Source organism: Vicia villosa, linkage group LG1 (assembly GCF_029867415.1).
Source record: "Vicia villosa cultivar HV-30 ecotype Madison, WI linkage group LG1, Vvil1.0, whole genome shotgun sequence".
NCBI lineage: Eukaryota > Viridiplantae > Streptophyta > Magnoliopsida > Fabales > Fabaceae > Vicia > Vicia villosa.
In genome coordinates this window covers 178,397,006-178,412,885 of record NC_081180.1, presented here as the reverse complement: position 1 = coordinate 178,412,885, position 15,880 = coordinate 178,397,006, and the positions used below count along the sequence as shown (strand labels likewise).

The following is a 15,880-nucleotide window of genomic DNA, read 5'->3' as shown; positions in this document are numbered from 1 at the left end:
TGGATACCTCAATATCCAGTTCTGCTCGGGGATTTCAAAACCCTCTTTGACTTTCTGAGGGAAAACCCTTCTAAGGAAGACCCAAGCTTGGTCATTCCAGAAGTTGTTGACCCACCAGAAGTTGAAGGTCCTTCTGCCCCCAGGAATCTAGCTGCCATTCTTCAGGCTCTTGAGAATGGAGATTCTGAGATTCCAGCTGCAGATTATGGAGATGCTTCTATGCAAGAAGCAGATGTAGAAGATCATGTTGATGAAACAATTCCTGTTGAGGAAAATCCTGTAAATGATCTGACTATGGAAGCCGCGGATCAGAATGCCATCCCTGTGGATAGAAGCTGTGAAGCTTCTTCTGATGAACCCTCCCGTCTCGCAAGGACTCTGGAAGTTCTTCAGAAGAACCAGGATGAGCAAAGCTCAGTCAATGCTAAGTTTAGAGCTTTCATAGAGAAGCAGAATGAGCACAACAATGGGGTTCAAGAGATGCTGGCCAAGATCTTGTCAAGGCTAGGGTCGTCTTAGATTGAGTCTTTGTTGTTTTGTTTTTGCTTTTGCTGCATCTGTTTTGTGCATCTTGTCTTCCTTCTCTTTGTGTACTTCTGTACTTGTCTGTTTGAACGTCAATGAAAATCATCCTTTTTCTTCCTTGTGTTTCTTTTTGTTTCTTTTTGATGATATGACAAAAAGGGGGAGAAATATGTGATAAATGATTTGATTTAATCAGTTGCTTTACTAACAGAACTTGCAAAGTTCTATGTTTTTAAGTTGTGTTGTTGCAGGAATCGAAGATTCTCTTTAAAGATCAACATTAGAAGCAACAAGATGAATCAAGTTCTTGGATTCTTGAAGCAAGCTGAGTGCTATGAAGCTTCAGAATCAGAAGCAAGAAGGAAGAATGTTCAGATATTCTGATGATAGAATATGATCTGAAACTGAATGTCCATTTGTTCTGATACATTCTATATAGCCTATATGGCTCTGATACATATTATATGTTCTGATACATATTTTATGTTCTGATTCATTCATGCTGACTTTTGTCGTTTAGTTTTGTTCTATAACATTTCAGGATGTAGAGATGCTCTGATGAAGCTCTGGTACATTCAACAATGTTCCGATACAATCAATCTAGCATGAAGTGAAGTAAGAAGAAATTCAAGCTCTGAAGCTGTCCCAATGGAAGCAAGAATCAGAAGCTGTGAATGTTCTGAAGATCAAAGAAATTCAAGTTCTGAAGTTGTCTGATGGAAGCAAAAGTCAGAAGATGTGAATGTTCTGAAGATCAAAGAAATTCAAGTTCTGAAGCTGTCTGATGGAAGCAAAAGTCAGAAGATGTGAATGTTCTGAAGATCAAAGAAATTCAAGTTCTGAAGCTGTCCGATGGAAGCAAAAGTCAGAAGCTGTGAATGTTCTGAGGATCTAAAGAAATTCAATGTTCTGAAGCTGTCCTATGGAAGCAGAAATCAGAAGTAATGAATGTTCTGAAGATCAAGCACTGTGAACGTCTCTACCGAAATAATCAGGGAAGTCTTTTATTATTAAAATTCTTCTAGTATTAATTTCAGGGGGAGATTATTCATCTCAGGGGGAGATTGTTAATCTCAGGGGGAGACATATTCACATGCTTATGCTATAGCTGTGTAATTTGTCTTTAGCCGTCTGCTCTTTCTGATCGCAAATTCATATCATTTATATATGTTTTTGTCATCATCAAAAAGGGGGAGATTGTTAGAACAAGATTTGTTCTGATCAATATTCTTAGTTTTGATGATAACAAGGATATGAATTTTGTGTGAGATAATGTGGTACTCTAATACATTGAAATTTCCCTTTCAGGAAATATATAAAGAGTATGCATAAATCAGCGCTCAGAAGCTTTGTCTCAGAAGGTTCAGCATGCAACATCAGAACATGGTCTGGCAAGACATCAGAAGATGGTCAAGGCAGAATCAGAACATGGGTCTATGGAAGCATCAGAAGAACTTGAGATCAGAAGCACTGAAGCTCTCATGGTATCACGCTCAGAAGCGCTTCAAGGTCAGAAGACAAGAAGATGCTATGCACCAAGCTGTTTGACTCTGATGATATTCAAATATTTTATTCACAAACATCAGATCAGAAGAAAGTACAGGTGGCAGGCTACGCTGACTGACAAAAGGAACGTTGGAAGCTATTAAAGGCAACGTCAGTAGACACAGCGTGAACAAGGCTCGAGGTAGTTGACAAAAGCGTGAAACATTAAATGCAAGCTGTACGGAACACGCAAAGCATTAAATGCGCCCAACGGTCATCTTCTCAAGTGCCTATAAATATGAAGTTCTGATGAGAAGCAAGGTTGACGATTTGCTAACAATTAACTTGCTGAAACGCTGTTCAAATTCAAAGCTCAGAAACTTAATCTTCATCAAAGCTCACTACATTGCTGTTGTAATATATTAGTGAGATTAAGCTTAAACGTTAAGAGAAATATCACTGTTGTGATTATAGCTTTTCAGAAGCATTGTAAAACTCTTATTTGATTACATTAATTTGTAAGTAACTAGAGTGATCAAGTGTTGATCAGGATACTCTAGGAAGTCTTAGCTTGTGTCTAAGCAGTTGTAATTAGAGTGATCACGTGGTGGTCAGGATACTCTAAGAAAGTCTTAGCTTGTGTCTAAGCATTTGTTCCTAGAGTGATCAGGTTGTGATCAGGATACTCTAGAAGACTTAGTCGTGGGCTAAGTGGAAAACCATTGTAATCTGTTGCGATTAGTGGATTAAATCCTCAGGTGAGGTAAATCACTCCGTGGGGGTGGACTGGAGTAGTTTAGTTAACAACGAAGCAGGATAAAAATAACTGTGCAAATTGTTTTTATATTTCAAGTTTTTAAACTACACTTATTCAAACCCCCCCTTTTAAGTGTTTTTCTATCCTTCAATGGTTCCTCTAAGATGCAGATTCCTAACTTGCTCCGCAAGATTTCAAACTGTGTAGCATCAAGGGCTTTTGTGAAAATGTTAGCTAGTTGAAGTTCAATGGATACATGTTCTAAGCAAATCACCTTGTCTTCTACGGGTTCTCTAATAAAGTGATGTTGGATATCTATATGTTTGGTACTGCTATGCTGAATTGGGTTTTTGGAGATGTTGATAGCACTTAGATTGTCACAGTACAAAGTCATGACATTCTGTGAAACATTATATTCAGTCAGCATTTGTTTCATCCAAACCAGTTGAGAACAACTACTACCAGCTACTATGTATTCTGCTTCAGCAATTGATAATGAGACACAGTTCTGCTTCTTGCTAAGCCATGATATGAGATTGTTTCCTACGAAGAAACATCCTCCAAATGTGCTTTTTCTGTCATCAGCACTTCCAGCCCAGTCAGTATCACAATATCCAGTCAGAACAGGGTCACACCCGTGAGTGTACAATATGCCATAGTCAGAAGTTCCATTTACATATTTGAAGATTCTCTTGACTTGGTTTAAGTGACTTACCTTTGGCTCTGCTTGATATCTGGCACATACTCCAACTACAAATGTAATATCTGGTCTGCTGGCTGTTAGATATAGAAAGCTTCCAATCATGCTCCTGTACAAACTCTGGTTAACACTTATGCCTCCTTCATCTTTGGATAGCTTTAGATGTGTTGGTGCAGGAGTTCTTTTGTGACTCGCATTATCCATTCCAAACTTTTTCACTATGTTCTTGGCATATTTTCTTTGAGACAAAAAGGTGGAGTCTTCCATTTGCTTGATTTGAAGTCCAAGGAAGTAAGTCAATTCTCCAACCATACTCATTTCAAACTCAGTCTGCATTTGACTGACAAAGTGTTTTACCATAGCATCAGACATTCCTCCAAACACTATGTCATCCACATATATTTGTGCAATCATGATTCTTCCATCTTCATTCTTTACAAAGAGGGTTTTGTCTATTCCTCATTTTTTATATCCATTAGTGGTCAGAAATTCAGTTAACCTCTCATACCAAGCTCTAGGAGCTTGTTTCAAACCATAGAGAGTTTTTCTTAGTTTGTAGACATGATCTGGCAGATTTGGATCAGCAAAACCTTTAGGTTGTTCCACATACACTTCTTCATTCAAATATCCATTGAGAAAGGCATTTTTTACATCCATCTGATATAGCTTGAACTTCAAGATGCAGGCTACAACTAGTAGTAGTCTGATTGACTCAAGTCTTGCTACAGGTGCAAAAGTCTCATCAAAGTCTACTCCCTCTACTTGAGTGTATCCTTGTGCTACTAGTCTGGCTTTGTTTCTAGTTATGACTCCTTGTTCATCAGACTTGTTCTTGTATATCCACTTGGTACCAATGATATTTGTTCCTTCTGGTCTAGGTACTAGTTCCCATACTTCATTTCTTTTTAACTGTGCAAGTTCATCTTGCATGGCATTGATCCAAAATTCATCTATCAAGGCTTCCTTCACATTTTATGGTTCAATTTTGGATACAATGCAGGAGTTGGCTATGGTTCCCCTTGATCTGGTCATTATTCCACTGTTGAGAACACCTATGATCAGTTCCTTGGGGTGATCTTTCTGAATTCTGATAGATGGATCTTTGCTGATTGCTTCAGGTTCGGGTTCTGAAGGAGTCTCATTACTCACTTCAGGTTGGTCTGTCTGTTCAACCTGAATTTCAAGGAATGTTTCGACATTCTCTGTGACATAGAATTCTCCATGTTGATCATCAACAATAACATTGATGGATTCCATTAACACTTGTGTTCTTGTGTTGAATACTCTATAGGCTCTGCTGTTTGTGGAGTATCCCAAGAATATTCCTTCATCACTTTTGGAGTCCATTTTTCTTCTTTGGTCACAATCTGTCAAGATATAGCACTTGCTACAAAACACATGAAAGTACTTGACAGTTGGTTTCTTTCCTCTCCAAAGTTCATAAAGAGTAGAGGAGGTTCCCTTTCTTAGTGTTACTCAGTTATGGACATAGCAGGTTGTGTTCATAGCCTCAGCCCAAAAGTACATAGGTAGCTTCTTTGCGTGAATCATCGCTCTAGCTGATTCTTGTATAGTCCTGTTTTTCCTTTCTACTACTCCATTTTGTTGAGGTGTAATAGGAGAAGAAAATTCATGACGGATTCCTTCAGTTGAGCAGAATTCAGCAAATTTGGCATTCTCGAATTCCTTTCCATGATCACTCTTGATTCCGATGACAACACTTTCCTTTTCTCTTTGCAGTCTGGTGCAGAGATCCTTAAACACCTCAAACACATTTGATTTTTCTCTAATGAAGTTTATCCATGTGTATTTGGAGTAATCATCAACCACCACATATGCATACCTTTTCCCTCCAAGACTTTCCACTTGCATTGGTCCTATTAGATCCATATGCAATAGTTCCAAAGTTATGGAAGTAGTGAGTTGATTAATCTTTGGATGAGAAGTCTTGGTTTACTTTCTAGCCTGACATTCTCCGCACACTTTGCCTTCATCAATCTGTAGTTTTGGAATTCCTTTCACAGCTTCCTTGTTTATGATCTTTTTCATTCCTGTCAGATGTAGATGACCCAGTTTTTGATGCCACAATCTTACTTCTTTTTCTTCTCTTGCCATGGAACATATAAATGAATGACTTGTTGTTTTGGGTTCCCACAAGTAACTGTTGTATTTGGATCTAACTCCTTTCATGACCTCTACATTTTCGTCATTAGTGACTACACATTCATCTTTGGTAAATCTGACTTTTAGTCTTTGATCACCTAGTTGACTGATGCTGATCAAGTTTGTAGCGAGTCCTTTGACCAGCAGAACACTGTCTAGTTGAGGAGCTCCTGAATGTTCTAGTTTTCCTATCCCTTTGATCTCTCCTCTGGCTCTATCACCAAAAGTCACATAACTAGTGGAATGTGGCTTGATCTCTTCTAACAAGCTTTTCATTCCTGTCATGTGTTTTGAACATCCACTATCAAAATACCAGTCTCCTTTGGTTGACACCCTCAAGGAGGTGTGAGCAATCATGGCAGAAACTTTGGCAACCCATTGTTGTTTCTTGATAGAGTTATGCTGCTTGAGATTGTCCTGAGCTGTTTGATAAGGGTAACTAACCAGTTTGTAGCAGAACGGTTTTTAGTGACCAAACCTTCCACAGTAGTGGCATCTCCATCTTTGAAATTTCTTCTTTTCATTATGTCGTGGCATCGATGCTTACATCTGGTTGACATGGTGAGCTTCAGGTTCTGACCTTTTGCATCCTAGATTGGATTCGGGTTTATTAATAAATCTTAATCCAGACATATTCCCTACTTCCTATCCAAGTTCCATAATCTTTTCCAGGGAGTCAGTCCCATTGTTCAGCATTCTGATTGATCTTGACATCTGATCTAGTTTGAAATTAAGTGTGTTGACTTCACCATTGAGATGTGCTATTGTTGCTATAAGTTCTTTCTTCTCGACTTCCAACTCTTCTATAATTTTCTTTTGCTTCTCCCTTATTTTACACACTTCAGTATTCTTAACACATAGATCATTGTATGAGGCAGCCAGTTCTTCAAAGGTAGGATCCTCTTTGCCGAATTTGTATTCAAGTGTACACACACTCGTTAGTTCTGCACATTCCCCTTCCACATCAATATTTGAATCTCCATCAAATCGGGTGACAGACATTCCTTTCCTTTGCTCTTTGAGGTAGGTAGGACATTCAGCTCTAATGTGTCCATATCCTTCACATCCATGACACTGAACCCCTTTTCCTTGATTGGGCTTCTCTTCAGCTTTGAATCTTCTGCTAGGATCATAGGTCTTGCTGATGTCGTTGGAAGTGTTCTTGACATTGGGTCTGGACTTCTGATCAAAACTTTTAATAAACCTGTTTAATTGTTTTCCAAGCATGGCTATGGCTTCTGATAAATTTTCATCACTTCCACCATTGCTTCCTCTTGAGTTATCTTCTGTGTTGGAAGCAAAAGCTAAGCTTTTGTCCTACTTTTCAACAGACTCACAAATACTCATCTCAAAGGTTTGTAGAGAACCAATGAGTTCGTCCAGCTTCATGTCGCTGATCTCCTGGGCTTCTTCTACGGCAGTCACCTTCATATCAAATCTCTCAGGCAGTGATCTGAGGATCTTTCTTACCAGTTTTTCTTCACACATTTTTTCTCCTAAGGCTCCTGAGTTATTTGCAATCTCAAGGACATTCATGTAAAATTCATAAATGGTTTCATCCTCTTTCATCTTGAGATTTTCAAACTTAGTGGTAAGCATTTGAAGTTTAGACATCTTTACCTTGGATGTGCCTTCATGAGATGTTTTGAGAATATCCCAAACCTCTTTAGTTAGTCACAGTGTTAGACAAGTCTGAATATGTTCTTGTCAATTCCATTGAACAAGGCATTTAGGGCTTTGGAATTGCCCAAAGCTAGCTCTTCTTCAGTTTTGTTCCATTGTGCTTCAGGAATTAGAACAGTGGTTTCATCTTCCATAACCTTCTCAGGATGTTTCCATCCGCTTTCCGCAGCTCTCCAGGCCTTGCTGTCCACAGACTTTATGACAGCTACCATACGAGGTTTTCAGTAGTCATAGTTAAAGTCATCCAGGATGGGTGGTATATTCCCAAATACTAACAATTCTTTCTCCATAGTACCACAATTTTGTTGTCCCTAGATCTCACCCAGATGTAAACAGGCAGGGTGCCTGCTCTAATACCAATTGAAAATTCTAGTAACTCATGCTTGATGTCGTACTGGATGTTATGAAATCCACATTTACACAGCACAAAACGTTAAAACAGAAACGTATAAAAACAATAAAGAACACACAAAATTGTTTACCCGGTTCGGTTCAAACAACCTACTCTAGGAGCTACCAAGCCAGGGAGGGAATCCAATATAAGCAGAATTAATTCGGAGTTAAACTCCCCCGTTTACAACTCCTCACTTAAGACCTACCTAATGTATTCCAATATATTCCTAGACTTGAGTATCTCCACTCACTCCCCCTCAATCACAGCAGTGATTACCAACAAACATTAAACAAATTAGAGAGAAGACACACTTCAAAAACACACCTTGATCTGCTTAAAAGCTTCAATCAAGAGACACACACTCGTGCTTAAAAGCTTTGAGTGACAAATAACAAGCACAACCTATTCCAATACAATCATCAAAAGACAATTGCTTGGAGTACAAGAGACAGCTACAGAACTACGATTCTTTACAATTAACAATTCTCTCTCTGCATTCCAAATTAGGATTGCAGTCTTCTTATATGCAGCTCTTGGGCCTTGGGCTTTTTAAGAAACAAATTAGGGTGAACCAAGTTAACCTAATTTACACGCCATCTGGTTGTTATAGAATATGCTGTCAGCGAAATCTTCTGGATGAAATATTCAGCACATAATAGTAGGTTTCCTAAATTGTAGATTGAGAGAAATCAGGAAATACATTAATAAAATATAACAGCTCCTGCTGTCAGACAAGGATGTCATGACATCGGTCATGATATTCACTAACATAACCTGTATTAGCTAAACACATATGCAACCTGCATACCACAATATAAATCATGTCATGACATCAGTCAAGACATTAAACACCCAGGTATGTTTTACCACAAATGCAGCCAACATGAAAAAACATCTACAATAACCATAAAGAAATACCTTACTCTATCTAATCCTTCTGTTGGAATTGGTCCTATTAAGTGCATGTGAAGAAGTTCCAACACTTTAGAGGTATTCTGATGTTGTAACGTTGGGTGAGACATTATGGTTTTCTTCTTTAAATTGATTACATAGTTACTTTTCTTCAATTTTGAGCCCAACCATTCCTCTAATGACTCCTTTATGTCTGATGTCCTTCACTCTTTTGAACTGAAGGTGTCCAAGTTTATGGTTTCATAGCTTCACTTCATTCTCGTTGGTTGTTGATCATGTGGATGTTATTTGAGATTCCCACAAGTAATAGTTGTCTTTAGACCTTATACACTTCATGAGAATAACATATTTCTCATCTTTGACTAAACATTCAGATTTGGAGAAATTAACCAACAAGCTTTGATCACATAGATGAATGATGCTAATAAGATTAATTAATAGTCCTTTCACGAGAAGAACATCTTCTAACTTTAGAGATCCAGCACACATCAAATTTCCTACTCCCTTGATTTCACCTTTAAAGCCATCACCCAAATCTGATGACACCTGTGGGGTGATACCTAATATCTACGAGTAATTTATGAATGCTTGTCATGTGTCTAGAGCATCCACTATCAAAGTAGCAGTCTTCTTGTTTTTCTTAAGGTGGTATGAGCTAGTATGTTGACATATCTTTCTTTGACACTTTTCTTTTTGCTAACTTGACCAACCTTAGAATGAGTTGAAAACTTTTGATCTCTAAGAAATTTGTAACACAAAGGATTAATGTGACCATACTCACTACAATAATGACATCTCCAAGTTGAGCAATTTAAATTTAGAGCTTCATTAAGTCTGTCAAAATGTTGAAACGTGCAGTTTGACATGTTGATCATTCTTTTCTTTTCAGCAGAAAAGAACTTTTCTCCAGGCTTTTTCTTTTGTTAAATATCAGAGTGAACAACCTCTTGTATCATTCAAGTTCCATTGTTCATCCTTTTTAAAGATTTTGTCAAGTTGTCAAGCTTGGAATTTAAGAAAGTTACCTCTTTTTGAGATGAGAAATAGTGCACATAAGTTTCTTCTTTTCATTCTCCAAACCAACGATGATCTTTCCCTACTCTTCTAATGTCGTGAGACTTTTTTCACACATGATACAGGTATCCTTGTATGACACATTCGGTTCTTTATAGAGATCATTTCCATCACGTGATTCTACTTCATCTGTCCATCAGCTATAAAGAGCCATTACCAGCATGACAAATTCAGTAGTAGACTCATCTCTGACTCGTCATGATCAGATCAAGATGTAGTCAATTCGTTTTCCAAATCTTGAGATTGGTTGGACATTTTGGTCTAATGTGACCAAATCCTTCACACTTATAGCATTGAACTCCTTTTCTCTGATTGGACTTCCCTTTAGGTCTGATACTATTTTGAGAATTATTATTATTCCTGATGTCAGATGAGATGTTCTTGACATCTGGTCTTCCTCTTCTCTCCAATCACTTCAAAATTTTATTGAATTGCTTCCTAAGTAACACAATGGTATTGAACAATCCTTCCTCATTATCTAGATCAGCTTGACCTATTTCATCGTCAGTACTGGATATAAAGGCTATGCCTTTGTTCTTTTTCTCAAACTTGTCACTAATAGCCAATTTAAAAGCTTGAAGTGAGCAAACAAGTTCATCAACCCTCATGGTGCTGATGTCATGAGCTTCTTTAATGGATGTCACCTTCATGTCAAATTTCCTAGGTAGAGACCTAAGAATTTTTCATTCAATTTTTTCTTCTGACATCTTCTCTCCCAAGGCACTAAATCCATCTGCAATTTCAAGAATACTCATATGTTATTATTGGATAGTCTCATCATCATCCATCTTCCGAATTTTAATCTTGGAAGTGAGAAGCTGAAGCCTGGACATGTTTACCTTAGTTGTGCCTTAGAAGTTATCCTAAGAATTTCCCAAGCATCCTTGGCTACGGTACAGGTGTGGATCAACCTGAAAACATTCTTGTCTACTCCATAGAATAGAGAATTTAGAGCCTTGGAGTTCCCAAGAGCATATTTATCATCCTCATCAGAACAATCTTCTTCAGGTTTTAAGGTCACATTTCATTCTTTGTCTTTATGAACTTGTTGGCTCACTTCAAAATTTTGAATTGGCTATTAGTGACAAGTCTGAGTAAAGGTTAGTGCAATTAATATGGTTAATGGTTAGTATTTATGTTAGTAATGCGATTCATAACAAATTTAGCGCTATGTTAAGCAATCATAAGTGAACTTATGTAGAAGTTGCACCTATATGAGGCCGGTTAATAGCAATTTATATGTTCAAGAACAAGTCAGAGAAATGATATAGAAGACCATTCTCCTAAAACTTGCAACACATGTAAAACAGCAAACAAGATGATCAAGACAAAGTCAAAGAGCTCACAAGATTATTACATCAATCAAAACCTTCTTAGTACTTAGGACAAACTTATCATCAATCCAAAGTACTTAAAATGCTCTCATGATCACCTTATAGTAGATTTGAAATGATGAAATTTCATCAATACCAACCCAACCCTAATTGAACCAGACGAATCTTTAAGTCTAATTGATCAAAAAGCAAACAAGAAGAATGAGATTGAGATGAAAAGGGGAGTGAATCAACCACAAAATCATAAGTCCAGATGAAGTTCCCTTGGTCATTATGGGACTTCATCTTAATGATTCATCAGAGGAATGGTAAAACCATAACCTCCACGCAATGAATTCAACAAGACCTGTACCCATAAAAAAAGAGAAGGGAGATAAAGAGAGAAAGAAACCAGATCAAAACCCTCACCGTAATGGATCTTCAAGTGTCAAATCAAAATGAAATTTAAAACAATTTTTTAAAGGAAATAAGAACCAAAATTCAAACCATACATCAAAAATTCAAATAAATTTAAACCAAAGATCACCATAGGTCAAGGACCATCATAGAATCATTTCCAAATTTTTCCAGAATTTTTAGACACTTAAAATAATTTTTAAAGCATTTAAAACACAAATAAAATGAGAGAAAATATTAAAAATATCAAATGATAAAATAAAAATATGGAAAAACATTCATAAAATCGGAAATAATTCAAAGTATTTTTGGTATTTTTTTCATAATTTTTGGATTAAAAATGAAAGAGATTTTAATTTTTGTAATAGAATCAACTTAAGAAAATAAAATAGAAAAGAAATAAAATCATAAAAAAGGAGGCGCGTTGGATCTCAATTCATTAAATGACGTGGCTAATCCTGTGGATCTGGAAAGAGATGAACACCATGAATCCTCACTGAATCTACACACAAAGCAAATAAAAGCCAAACCAATCAGATTAAAATAAATGGCTCCAGATCATTGGTTGAAGATGGACACGTAGGTCATCTTTAACCTCCAGCCATGGATTTCAAAAGAAATCTGCAGAAAACGTGAATCCTTCCAGAAGTAACCAAATCAAATGCTAGTGGTATAAGTGGATTCATCTAATCAAGGCGATCTCAAACCACATCCTCACGAAATATTTATTTAAACCATAGCTCAGTCAATTTAAAGAAAACCAAAAGAAGTTTTAAAATGAAATTTGAAAACAAATGTACCAAACTAAGCAAAGCCTTAAAATTAACTATTCAGTGAGTATCAGGGAGTCAAGAGCTTCATGTTAGCCACAAGTTTGAGTTGAATTGATGTAGATTTCTACCTGAACGGAGTGGAGAAAATCTGCCATGAAACTTGACTTGGTAAGCATTAATGGAGGCACGATTTGGCTTGCAAATGATCTGGTTAGCTTCAATGAAGGTCAAGGAAACTAACTGAATGGATAATTTGAGTGATTAAGGTGTGAAAATGGAAAAACGAGTTTCAATCTTAAGAGTTCGAATAGGATCTTAGTAAGGGTGTTTTGGCTATCAAAATCTTGGGAAATGAATGAGGAATGTTCCTTATTTATAGCTGAGGGTGCTGAAATGCTCAAACATGTGAGAAGGATCCAAAGATATTGAATTCGTGTGAGCTTGCAATATGGAAAAAGTGTGACTTGCAATCCATCAAAAAGCAACTAAAACTTGAATTTCAAGGCACTAATCATCTTCTGGAAAGTTGCTAATCATGTTTAGATTAAGTTTGAGCCTCAATTAGCATCATTAATCAAGTTTTAAAAGGATTTGAAAACTGATCATGGTGGAATTTTTAATTGCAAGGTGCCTTGTTCATAAATGTATAACTCATAATGTAGGAGGCTTTCTTGTGTCATTCTTTTTGCAATTAGAAGACCTTGCTACAAGGAACAATATGCCAAGAAAGTATTCATTTGGATGCTTGACCCGAAAGTTATATCTCTTCAAAGTTGAGAAAAAATAAGCACCTTTTGTACTTAGAAAAATTTCTAAGTTAAGAGCTCAAAGTGACCTTTAATGTTTTGCATAATTTCAAGGTCTTCCTCAATGATTTAACTCTTGATCCTTGACGATGATTTGAAGAGCACGTCAATAAGAGTTCATAGCTAAAATAGGAACTCAAAAATGTTGAGAAATAAGCAAGTTATGGTATTTGGATGTTGATGAAATTTCCTTGAAACTCCATAGATGACCTTTGCAATATTTCATGATCTTCCACTCAAAATTATCTCTTGGACTTTGAAGATGATTTTAAGTAGACTCACTCAAGATTATTGTGCAAAAATATTGGGCTCAAAATGATGAAAATTGAACAAGTTATAACCTTATGAAGTTGACACAAAACTCTTTGAGCTTTCAAGAGGGACCTATAATGTCTTCACATCTTTGATGACTTTCTAAACAAAGTTACTTCTTGACTTGTGAAGAGAAGTTGTTAATGATGTCTAGGAGATTAATTTGTAAAGAGAAGCACTCAAAGATGTTGAAAATTGAGAAATTTGTGCTCTTTTGACCATAGAATCAAGAACCTCCAAGTTAGGTCAAACATCTTGAATCAACTTTGAATCCTTTGATCTTTTCTTGCAAACTTAAGCATGAAGAAATTCATAGGACCTTAAAATGATTTTATCTTGAAGCACACTTGATGATGAGGCTTATATCTTGATGAAATTTGTTGAAGAAGGCATGAACTTCTTGATGGACCAAACCACATGATCCTAAGATGAATTTGATCAAATGAACATAAGAGATGCTCAAGACATGATACTTTAATGATGAGAATATTCTTTTGGAAATTTAAGACATTGAGCTTTCATGAATGACTAGTTAACTGAGAGTTAATCAGCAAAACACTAATTTAGGAGAGAAGATGGATGCTCTTGGTTCAATACCTACAATGTACAAAGTATGAAGAGAAAAAAACATCTTTTTTGTATTTTGGTTAGTATAACAAATATGTATTCACAATATACACAAACATGGACGCTTGGTGAGCCCTCAAAGGCAAGATTGGTACAAAACCAAGGTCACCATGGTCACCATCCACTGGATAAGTCTGCTAGGCATCCCAACTTCTCTTAACGCTCCCTCCATATCATTCCAATCCACCATGTCATAAGCCTTTTGCAAATCAAGCTACATCATGCACCTTGGTGTCCCTCCTTTCCTAGTATAACTTTTAAGGAGCTTATATGCCAGCATGATGTGATTATGGTTAATCTGTCCAGGTACAAATGCAAATTGAGAAAGACTGATGATACTAGGAAGAATTTTCCCTATCCCGGAAGTTAGGATCTTTGAAATGATTTTGTAGAAAGTGGTGCATCTTGCAATAGGCCTATGGTCCTTCGCATACTTGGCAACATCAGTACTGGGAATCAAGGTTACCATAATTTGACTAAAAGCTCTGTACAGTCTTCCCTGATCAAAGAATTCCATTACAGCATCAACCATGTCATCTTTGATAATGTATCAGCAGGATTTGAAGAAGTTGGCACCATACCCATCAACTCCATGTGATTTCATATCATCTATTCCTTTTAACGACTCTTATATTTCCTTCACAGTAATAGGACATATCAAGTATGTCCTCTGTTCCATGGTTATTTGCTTACCTCTTCTGCGTGCCTCAATATCAATATGGTGAAGACTATCACTATCTTTCCCCATAAGGTTGCCATAATAGTCAAGGACCTCATTAGCAATGTCCTTCTGAGATGTCATAACACCACCATCCATCTTCTGCGTCACCCTTAGACTCTTAGCATTGTGTTTAGTTTTAAGATATGCTTCATAACCTTCTCCTCCATCTCATTCCAGTAGACCACCTCCTCAGCCAGCTTTTTCACCTTGTTAATCAGAGGTGCATCCATCCTATGATTCATGAGATCCTTGTAAGCTTGCTCCAAGTTGTGTCTAGCATCTTCCTTTTTCTGCTGGGTATCAGTGGCAACCTTATTCATCTTCAACAATGCAGGCTTTAGTCTATGCAATTTATGCCACAGTTTTTGCATGGGGGTACCCCTAGCAGGTTTCCTCAAACTCTGCTCCACAATATCATAAAACCCTCTCATATCCATCCTGCAATTATTGAATCTGAAAGGCTTCTTGCATCTTCTAGTACATGGAACGGATAGAAATAGAACTGCATGGTCATACACATGGTGGTAACGATATTCAATATAGTTTCCTGGTATTTCTGGAGCTAATCCACATTTTCCATAATTCTGTAAATCCGAGTATAGATTGAATTCTCTGCCTGTTTATTGAAACAAGTGAAGAATTCAGCAACACTGTCCATTTCACTAAGGCCAGTCTTATCCATCATGACTTGCATGGCTTCATATTCAACCTTAGTCACCATTTCCCCTCTGTTCTATCATTGGCTGAGGCAATATTGTTATAGTCCCCAATGGCACACCAAGGGCCCTCCTGCCTACTATGAATCCCTACCATATCCTGCCAAAGTACTTTCCTCTTTTCAGGTTGGTTATGTGCATAAATTGTTGTTAACTAGAAATGAACTGCCCTGTCATATTATATACACCACAATGGATAAACTGGCTAGATCTATGAACATGCCTAACATCCACTTTAGTGTCATCCCAAGCAATCCACAACCTCCCATTATCATGATGTATGTAGTTATCCATATATTTTCCTTTCAAATGTAACTTCTCTCTAACCTTATTGGATTTAATACTTTTCACCCTAGTTGTATGTAGGTCTCCATTCATGCTCTATCAGTTGCTTCATCTTTCTCCCCTCATTATCCTTAATGGTAATTTCATCGAGCGGCTTGTGGGTGATATCTACTTCAACTAAAATTATTGCATAAGACACCTTAAGCTTATGCGTTTT

The 15,880-nt window shown here is 37.0% G+C and overlaps 1 protein-coding gene across 1 annotated transcript; it reads right to left on the bottom strand.

The window, feature by feature from the left end:
* Window positions 1-14,155: 14,155 nt before the first annotated feature.
* LOC131660172 (uncharacterized) lies at window positions 14,156-14,758 on the bottom strand. The gene is made up of 2 exons (XM_058929346.1): window positions 14,635-14,758; window positions 14,156-14,478 (listed from the first exon to the last, which is right to left on the bottom strand). Exons 1-2 carry the CDS (start codon window positions 14,756-14,758, stop codon window positions 14,156-14,158), a joined length of 447 nt encoding a protein of 148 aa, XP_058785329.1.
* Between the last annotated feature and the right edge of the window lie 1,122 nt (window positions 14,759-15,880).